The sequence below is a fragment of the Penaeus japonicus genome, unplaced genomic scaffold (assembly GCF_977035675.1).
Source record: "Penaeus japonicus unplaced genomic scaffold, GWHDUDI00000001_assembly GWHDUDI00000011, whole genome shotgun sequence".
In the NCBI taxonomy this organism is placed as follows: Eukaryota; Metazoa; Arthropoda; class Malacostraca; order Decapoda; family Penaeidae; genus Penaeus; species Penaeus japonicus.
The window spans coordinates 32,962,659-32,972,658 of NW_028234413.1; the positions used below are offsets into that span (position 1 = coordinate 32,962,659).

The 10,000-nt window shown below is 33.8% G+C and overlaps 2 protein-coding genes across 11 annotated transcripts in view; one reads left to right on the forward strand and one right to left on the reverse strand.

Annotated features, from left to right (window-relative positions):
* The window catches only part of LOC122244432 (uncharacterized), a 10,399-nt gene extending 5,697 nt beyond the window's left edge, over nt 1-4,702 (forward strand). For both annotated transcript variants that reach the window (XM_043002325.2, XM_086541915.1), the window contains exons 4-7: nt 265-411; nt 608-829; nt 1,500-1,691; nt 2,041-4,702. In XM_043002325.2, the coding sequence (XP_042858259.2) occupies nt 265-411; nt 608-829; nt 1,500-1,691; nt 2,041-2,189 (710 nt within the window). In that variant the 3' untranslated portion in view covers nt 2,190-4,702. The remainder of the gene's footprint in view (nt 1-264; nt 412-607; nt 830-1,499; nt 1,692-2,040) is intronic.
* Nucleotides 4,703-6,422: 1,720 nt separating this feature from the next.
* Nucleotides 6,423-10,000, reverse strand: part of LOC122244431 (F-box only protein 31) — an 8,172-nt gene continuing 4,594 nt past the window's right edge. For 5 of the 9 annotated variants that reach the window (XM_086541917.1, XM_086541918.1, XM_086541919.1 and 2 more), the window contains 6 exons: nt 9,989-10,000; nt 8,662-8,832; nt 8,383-8,522; nt 7,919-8,108; nt 7,096-7,322; nt 6,423-6,825 (listed from right to left, as the gene is read on the reverse strand). The exon at nt 9,989-10,000 is cut by the window's right edge and continues 65 nt beyond it. In XM_086541917.1, coding sequence (XP_086398043.1) covers nt 6,636-6,825; nt 7,096-7,322; nt 7,919-8,108; nt 8,383-8,522; nt 8,662-8,832; nt 9,989-10,000 — 930 coding nt within the window. In that variant the 3' untranslated portion in view covers nt 6,423-6,635. The remainder of the gene's footprint in view (nt 6,826-7,095; nt 7,323-7,918; nt 8,109-8,382; nt 8,523-8,661; nt 8,833-9,988) is intronic. The other 4 variants (XM_086541923.1, XM_086541921.1, XM_086541922.1 and 1 more) reach the window with 1 other exon arrangement.

A 10,000-nucleotide genomic window follows, 5' to 3' on the forward strand; every position in this document is an offset into this window, starting at 1 on the left:
TTTCTCGGCATCAAAAATTTTTGTTATGCATTTGACAGAAGCTGTGTACTTCAGTTGGAATGTCATAATGTTGTCTTTCTGGTTTCTATAATAACAATGTAAGAATTGTTTGGTAATCGATCATGGCCTTGACTTTGATTATACTGATAAGCTAGTAATATTGCAAGACTAATTGTTTGGAATAATCTGTTCATTAAACAATAAAAAAATAAATGGAAGAGCTATGTACTTAAATGCAAATGATATATTAAAGTTCCTCTCAAGGTATGAACATTCCAATGTATGGAGCTCTGAAGAGATGCACCCCACTAGTCAACCTGGTATTGGCAGTTGTATACCTTAAGAAGCCATTACCGTCACCTCTGCTTCTTACGTCAGTCTTCGTCATCACATTTGGATGCGTTATAGCCGGTGAGTTTGTCTTTGATGCAGAAGTTAGAGGTAGAGTGAATAGAGTCAGTTCCACACTCTTAAATCATAGTACTACTGATTCATTTTAGAGATATTTCCTAGACTCCTGACTGGGGTTAGATAAGGCTAGTGGAACCCCTGCCTAAGATGCGTGCACTTGATACAATAACTTCACTTCATGTTTATTTTTGCACAGGGTTCTCTGACCCCAGTTTTGAGGGGTTTGCCTATGCTATGGGAAGCTTAAGTGTTGTGACGCAAGCAACATACCTCACGTTGGTGCAGCAATGCGGAGAAAACCAGTTCTCTCCTCTACACATACTTCATCTTAACAGCTGCATCTCCTTCACTCCATTCATGCTCCTGACCTTTGCCCTTGGAGAGGTGGACAAAGTTTTAGATTTTAAATACCTCAATGGTAAGGGCATCTTTAAGTATACTAAATTATTACGATAAGAATTTGCAAAGTTTTTGTTTTTAGTGTAACATATGCGAAAAATATGAAGGATTTGTCTTTCAGATTCATTATTGTTTCTCCTCATTTAGTAGATTTGTTTGTTTTTTCATAAGTACAAAGTTCTTAACACTAAATTTACATATTTGACGTCTGCTTATGATTTAGTTACCCTCTACCATTTAGTATCTTATAATCCCATTTTAAAATAAGATAAGTTAGACAGTGTATATATAGTTCAATCATTTTATATATACAATATATATTGTGCTTCGATTGTTTACCTGTGTAGGAATGCTAGTCATTTTCATGATCATTTGGGATGGTGTCAAAATTGTGAAACAAAGAGTTAGCAAATTCCTTGTTAACCCACTCACGCCGGATGACGTGCTGACACGTTCCGTGGTTTTCGCGTCAGACGCCGCCGACGAGATATCTGGCCAAGGCCGGCGCTCGGGGTGAGCGAGCGGGCAGCCCAGGCTCGCGGCCCGTGCGCCCGAGAATCTCGAAGCGTTCGGATGATGCGTTTGAAAACCTCGGTATAGCGACCGTGCAAAGCCGGAATGGCCCCGGCGTGAATGGGTTAATGCCTGTGAAGGAACTAATTATTTCTTCTATCTGGTATATTTTACAGATACAAGATTTCTAATGGTCTTGCTGCTGCTACTACTATTTGGCCTTTCACTGAATTTCTCGTTGTTCCTGTGCACGATGCTCAACTCGGCCTTAACTACCTCTATTGTTGGTGTTATCAAGTCTGTCCTCCAAACAGTCATTGGCTTTTTTGTCTTTGGGGGTATAGTGTTTCATCCTGTTAATATAACTGGTAAGTTGACATGTATATATGCGTGCGAATGTCTGTCTGTTTGTCTGTCTGTCTGTCTGTCTGTCTGTCTGTCTGTCTGTTTGTCTGTCTGCCCATCTGCCTTTTTCTGTGTGGGGGGGCTTGGTATGATGTCATGTGGTGTGGTGTAGGGTAGTGTAGTGTGTTGTGAGTATGAGTATGAGTATGAGTATGAGAGCATGTATGTGTGTATGTGTATGTGTGTGTGTGTTTGTGTACATGTGTAATTGAAGATATATGTAACAAAGGATATGTAAATATGATAGTATTCTATTGATGATGTCTAAACAGTTAGTTCATTAATTTGTACCAACTTTTTTTTTCTTAACAGGCATTATATTAAACACCATAGGAGGCTTCATGTATACATATACAAAATACAAAGAAGAATGGAAAAAAAGAGTGAAGATTGACCTAGGTGATGCTGGAATACAGCACTCTGGGTGGGAGCTAAAAGAAAAACTTGGAACTAAAAGGTGATGATATTGTGCCTTGACAAGATGAAAGTAAGTTCTTTGGATGTTGTTGTAGATCATTGCGCATTAATGAGTTATGTGATTATTGTAAGTACATTTCCTAATACAATATTGTGATTTTTAAAAAAGTTATTTGCATAATTGTAAATACAGTACATATGTAAGCATTAAATTGTACTATCAAATCCAGAATCAGCTTCTGAAAAAAATATTAATAGTTTTTATCTTTTATTATGAAAACTTTCTCTAAAACCCAATGATTTTGGGTAGGCCTGGGTGAATTGAATACCAAAGATGTCAATTTTGTTGCTGGTCATAGTGTCATGAGCCCCCATCAACTGCTTGCTACGCACCTGGATGGTTATGTAGCCTTTGGCTTTTATTTATTGCTCCATATGTTTCTGTATGTGCTTCAATTTATATATGATTTTGTGGATTAATTTATTTAGCTTCAAAAAATACATTTTACATGATTAGGGCAATTATAAACATCAAAATCTTTCTATTCTCAATAGTGTATGCATAAATGCAAGCTCAAAATTTTGAAAAAAGACTTTTTAAAGAAATTAAGGAAAGGAATGAAATCTCATGGTTAAACTGATAATCTCTATCAAATATAGTGATACTGATTTCTATAACTAAGAGTATGTGTGCTACAATAAATGAGTCATTACAGAAAAGGATATGCACAGTGTAGTGTTGTAAAATACATTTAGTGAGAAAAGTTACTCTTGATTTTGATTATTTGAAGTAAAATGGCAGTAATGATAACTATAATATATTCTGTGGTTTGACTCTACATATATTTTTCAAATGCTTGAGTGTTAACCTATTGTGGACAGGGCACCTGGTCTATGACGCTAGTGGCACAGGTTAAAATTAGAGGGATGGATAAATATTTTCTCTGCCCTCTGGGCAGCACAGACTAGCCTAAAGATTATTTTTCCATAAATCCATCACAAAACACAGGTTTAGGGTGACTTTAGAACGCTTTAGCCTGAAGCTAGCGCCATTACAGCCATGATATTTCATGACACTCATTGTCAATGGGTTAAGGTCGTGCAAAATCTGAAGCATATAATCAGTTTTATTTGCAAGAGATAAAACTGCATGATACAAGCCTAATGAGTCTTGTATGGCTGTTCATAGTCTTAGCTTTGGAGCATCCAGAAGTATTAATCATAGGTTGTGATGAGAGTATTCAGAAGTAACAATATTAGGTTGTGATAAAAGTATTAGAAAAGTATGTGAATGAAATAGTTCAGATGTAACTTCAGTTGCAACATTTTTCAAGAACTAGAATATGAAAGTTTATAGATACATATATATATATTTTTTTCCAGTGTTAGTTTTATTGTTTTTGTAATCATTATCATGATTTGTTTTTTGGTGCAATTGACACTGAGGTATGCATTTTTATTGCTTAAGAGTTATTCCTATAGGGTTCCAGTGTTTAGGTCTATGGAATTTCAGGTATTTTTTTCTCGTGCAGCCATGAAATCCAGCTTGAAAGGGATTCATAGAAGTCAATGGTTATTTCAAGATTTTAAGACATATAGTACCCCCAAGAAAAACATTTCTATGGTGTAATAATCCTATGGGGAAGTGTGTGATTTTTTTCAATATGAGATAGAGTTGGAAAGTTTGAAGAAAATTGTATTGCACCTATTTAATGATTTACCAGTGTTTTTAGGGTTGATTTTAAGGTTTAAAGGGATTCATTACACTGAGTTGTTGGAGTGTCCTGATTTTTATCACAGTTCCATTATTTTCTGTTGATTATTTTGATAAAGAAAAGGGGAGTGCTTTATTACTTGCAAGATCAGTAGGTAGAGAATTTTATGAAATGTTTTATAGTTATTTGAATGTATGAAATTATGTTAATGCATTTACAGATTTGTATATTTGAAATAAGCTGAACAAAAATCCATAAACATACCTTATAGTATTAAATTCTGTTTTTTAGGCATTTTATCTTTGGTGTATGTATATACTTCCTCCACACCCGGGTAAAGGTTCAGTGATACAGGTACTTGTACATTCCAAGAGTGGGTTATACCACTCTCATTCGTCATATTCACACGCTTATAGCTGTCCAAGCAAATTCATATTCATGAGTTAAGTCAGGAAAGGAGGCAAAGGCAATAAATTCTCCCACAGTGTTTAAACTTGATGCATATATAATCAGATTGTTGATAGCTCATTGTATGAAATTAACCTGATATATTGCACAAATGCATTTTGATTATTGTAACTTCCAATAATAAATAAACATGCCCATTCCCACAAACATATGTAGGCTCACACAGTTACACCCACTCACTTAAGAGTTACACATACAAACAAAGATACAGATACATATATAAATATGTAACCCTCCCCCAGATACAGACTCCATTGTAAATGTTTTTATTCTGCGCTTTCAATCAATCATCACAGTATTTTTTTCTACAAGCATATATATATTTTTTATTATTATTGTTTTCTTTTTATAACTCAATAAAATATTGCAAGTTATATGTGTGTTTTATGAGTTCTTTTAAGGTTATTTACTCCTTAGATTGTAATATAATGTCATATGCAAACCTCAGTATTTGAACAAAAATATTTTTTAAGAAATATTAAATAAAGGTATTATAAAAGTTCATAGTGGCTAGCAGGGTATGTAACTTGTTTTACCCTGAAATTTGGTTGGTGTGTAAATCAACACTATTTAGTTATTCTGTGAAAGAAAATCAATGAACATTTTTATAAATGCTTCTATATATTCTTCAACTTTTTTCACAGTTTTTGATAGAGGTTAATCCTTATCTATTAACTAGAATATAGTGTCCTCTACTTTAATACTAGGTAAATAAATAATAATCTTATTACATATGACTCATCAGTTATGTTGCCACAATTTTATATTTTATAATATTTCTGAAATGTTAAAACTTTTATAGTAAAAAAAAAAAAAAGAGAAATGAAACACAAAGACTTATTTAATATAAAAATTTATGGGCAAACAATTTTAGGCACATGCATATGCACACCCAAATGGATAGATTTTAAGTGTTTCTTAATTTTTATATATCACATTCTAGTTATTCATCTTTATACTATCATATATGCATAAAATAAGTTTGCATGAACTGTACTCTCTTTCAATTCAACAAACATGTGCAGAAGTGTGTTTGTGCTGACATTTTCAAGAGATGTATATGATCATCAATGCTAGTTCTTTTTAAAATGCAAAATATACACTTCAGCTGTAATTCTATTGCTGAAAGATTACTCAGTGCTGGATTCTGGATTCCCAAAGAATTCTTGGACAGGAGTCAGATAGGCCCTAAACCTAATCCATGACCAAACTAAGAGAGAAAAAATACACTTTTTTTCACTGCACACATTGTCTGTGAAAAATTATAGCTGCGTCCACAAGCTGGTCCCACCACTAAAACAACTAACTTTATCGAGGTGAATTTTAATTACATATATTATCATTCCCTGATGATCATGACTTAAAGCTTTATACATTTTTTGGGGAATAGTCTCACAATCCATGGTGACTTTTCCATAAACAATTCACACCTGGATAAGCTTATAAAATTTCTTATGTAAAGATTAAATTATTTCAACTAAAAGCTTTGGCTATGCAACACAATTCACAAGTCTTTTTGAGACGAAAGCATTATAACTGAACTTTTAGTGAAATTGTTCTTAACCCGTTCCCGACGGGGCCAATCCGGCTTAAATAGACCAAAATTCCGGGACTCTTGAATGCATAAGCCTAACACGTCGGGATTCTCGGCCGCACTAGCCGCGAAGCCGCGAGCGCGCGCTTGCTCTTCCCCGCCCCCCGCTTAGACAAAGTACGCCGTTTCCCCGTCGTGTAGCCCAAAAACCACTAGACGTGTTATCTTGTCATCCGTCGTTAACGGGTTAATGCATTTTTCTAATTATTCCTTCAGTTGTGATGCCCTATCATAACAAATGCCAATTACTATCATTATGCTACTATATCATATACAGACTCATACCAGAAGTCTAGAGAAAAATAGAAAACACATTTTAAGATGCCCATCTCTTAAAAAGTATATAAAAAACTTTTTCTTACATATGCCTATTCCTTCTTGTGACAAACGGGGAGATAATCTTTACAAAATTCTTACAGAATCTATAAAGTATCTAACTGAACAAAAGTTTGATGAAGTATATAATCATATATAAAAGGAGATACAATAATATCTTCAACTGACTGATCAATTTTTAATTCTCGGAACAAGTTGCCATTATTACTGATGTAAATTTCTTTGCTTATGCAAAGTCAGCCATACTTATTGTACATCAGATGCATGTAATGGGAAAGAAACTGAACATCCAAAGAGCAATTATGGCAGATTGCTAAAAAGAATCAAACATTCAGCAAGAAGTGGAGTACGGTTCAACAAATACAATTTTTTCCAACTTATACAACACTTTCAAGGTCTGGGAGGAAATTCTGAGTAAAACTTTTCTCTACGCGTTGAAACAGACTGAATGATTCTAAAGTAATCCAGGCAACTCCAAGCAGATCATTGTTGAACACCATGATGTGCACTTCAATGAAGTTGGGATGTTGATATCCTTCAAATGCTATTTGACCAAAACCATGGTATCTGAAAATTTAAAGAATATGATTTAAACTTGAAGCTCATTGCTCCTGGGTTTTACATACAAGAATTTTTAAACCAATATTGCATTATTTTGCAGCTAACTGTTTTTTATTATTTTATTTTTTTTGTTTTCTGTACCTTTTTTCTTACATTTTTTAAAGCATAATAAAACCATTTAAGATAAAATATTAGACATATATATGCTAAATAATAATAAAAATCCTTAAAGAGCCGACATATGACAGAATAACTCGTGCCAATTTAGTTCCTCACCTTGCCCTGCATCTGTTTGGAGGGTTTGTGTCACGGAGATCAAAGCCATCAGGTGGAACAAAGGGTTGTGGTTTTATGCTTGAGATGGGCTCTTTACTCTGCTTAGGCTCAATCCTTTTCAGATTTGCATAGGATACTTGTTGTTCTTTAGTGAGAGGTTGGACGGGAAATCTAAGCGATACTTTGACTGAAATCTTCCCTGCATACACATTTGGATCCCCAGTTACCTGAAGGAAAAAAATTGGTTTAGGTTGTATTATGAATTTCATAAAAATAAAACTTATCAAAGCTCTAGCCCGGAAATACCCAATATCTAGAGTAACACAAACAAATAGTGAAAATCCTCATACATTTATGGATAATGTTTAGCTATCAAACCATCTGTGATCCCACCTTATCAATCAGGCAGAGCAAGGTAAATATGGTATACACTACACAATTTATATGTAAAAAGAGAGGTATGAATGGCTGTAGGTCAGGTTAACTGAGGTCATCAATAACAGTGGATGAAAGGAGTAAAAGGCAAAAATGACATTGATCACTACAAAAAATCTTGATAACTATTTTCTTAATAAAATGCATATGTGAATATCAAAAGAAAGATTAAGATGAAGTAATCCCAACTATTAGTCATGTCTGACTGATGGAGAGAGAGAGAGAGAGAGATAAAGAAAGACAGAAAATCTATCCTCCATTTCTGTTGTATATGTTCAGCAAAATTGGATTTACTTTCACTTCAAAATGATAGCATGAGGATTCAAGCACAATGTATTTCAGTCCTTATTCTCATTATTCATATATTCATATTCATTAGATGGCTCACCTTGACCCCATGAAGTTCATTCTCATCTTTGTACTTGAACAAAATTAACTCAGTGCCATGGCCTCCATAGGAACCCTTAAAAAGTCCTGGTGTGATCAACTGAGGGGGGAGTGTTCCATCTGTCATGAAGAGCTCTTCTGGTATGTCCTGAGGTCCTGGGATGAGCAGTGGCCGGTGCAGAGCTCCTGAACTGGAAGGAAAAACAAACATTAAGCTTATGTGTTGGAATGGAACTTTTTATTTTTTTTATTTTTTTTTACAATATAATTATCATAAGATAAAATATGTAACCCTGTACTGTGTGGTCTTTAAGTAAATCATTAATTAAGAGAGGTATAAATATCTAGCTATCTATCTATCTATACACAAACAAACAAACAAACAAACATACATACACAGACACACACACACATTTACATAATATATGTAAAAAAGGAGTACTTATGTTTCAGTTAATTACTTACTCTAGTACTTCGTTCAAAAATATCATCTTCAGTCTATTCACCCATCCTGATGTTGTACCATTACCGCTGGAAATGTATTCTATCAAGGCCTGTATATGGTTATCAGGCTTTGAGCACTGTTGTCTTATCTGACCTTTCCTCTGAAACAGAAATTTGGAAGCAAGAAACTCATGAAAATTATCATATATAAAAGGCAGTGTGCATTAATATCCCAGTCCAGAGAAACAGCTCTTTGTACTGTGTCTCTAGCAAAAAAATCAAGGATTACAGAAAACCAACCTTGTCCAGAATAAGGGAGCATGGATGAGGTGCAATATCAGGTAAACAGACACACTCAGGAGGATTCTTGTCAAGACTGATTGAGAACAGGACATAATGCGTGAGTGGGGCTTCAACATCTCTTTCTGAACTGGGCTCCCAATTCACGCCTATCATACACCCAGACTCAAACTGTTGGTATAAAGAGGAATAAAATATTTATGTGTGAATTCAATGGAAAAGGAGGAAGCAGAATAGAGAGAGAGATAAGATGGTTACACTAAATCAATTGAATTCCTTCTGCATGATCACTGCCTTCTGTATTTGTTTATTTGTTTATTAGGCTCCTACTACTGGTCTTACTTTTTATTCATTACCAAACAAACAAAAAACTATCATGTAAGGTTTAGCTGGTATTTGATTCTTCTGTTTCAAATTGTGAATGGATGAGACATGTACCACTTTTGTGAGCAGATATTTTTTTGGTGGAGGATACATATGTTCATTTAAATGAAGCCCTTAAAGTAAGTGACAATGTGTAGACCCAAGTAAGTTTTTGTATGTTTGAATATGCTTTCCTATATAGTATAAGACATTAAAATTTCTCTTTAAACCATGGTCCTAAGGTACATTTTCACTAATCAAGTAATTTACTTTTTTGAAAAAATGATACATTTCTTTAAAAAATATTTACTAAATATCATAAAATGCTGAAATTGTACCTATGACATTATCATACAGTTTGGGGGAATAATTTTGTCAGAAATTAAGGAATATAAGTAACTAATGAAGAAAGATGTAGTTATTGTAAATAAATTATTCAAAGTCATTCATTATCTGTTTTTCTACTGACAGTCACAATAGGGAAAAAAAATGAAATTTGAGGTGGAAATTAGGCTACTTTCCTTCTTTTACTCTTGCTCAGGTTGCAATTTCTGGATGAGTAAAATAGGACTGGTCTCATTTTATTCAGAAGGCACTAGTCATATCAATACTGCATTCATATCACTTCTCTAAAAATGGGCATTTTCACAAAAGTATAGGACATATTTAACTTTTCTTTTTTTTACTTTTCTGAAATAAATGGAATGAATGTGGCCTGCCTACAAATTCAAACCTTAAAACTGTACAATTTTAATAAACATACAATACTAAAAAAGGAAGAAAATCTGTGAGATATAACCACTTTTATATCTATTTCATCAAATTAATCTTATAAATAAATATATATCTCACTTAAATGTAACAATCTTATCCATGTTAAATCTATTTTTTTTACAAGTGGAAGGCTGTCAGTCTGCTGAATTCTTAACTAGCAAAATACTAATAGAATTTAAAATGGACTTGCCTTGACCTCCAT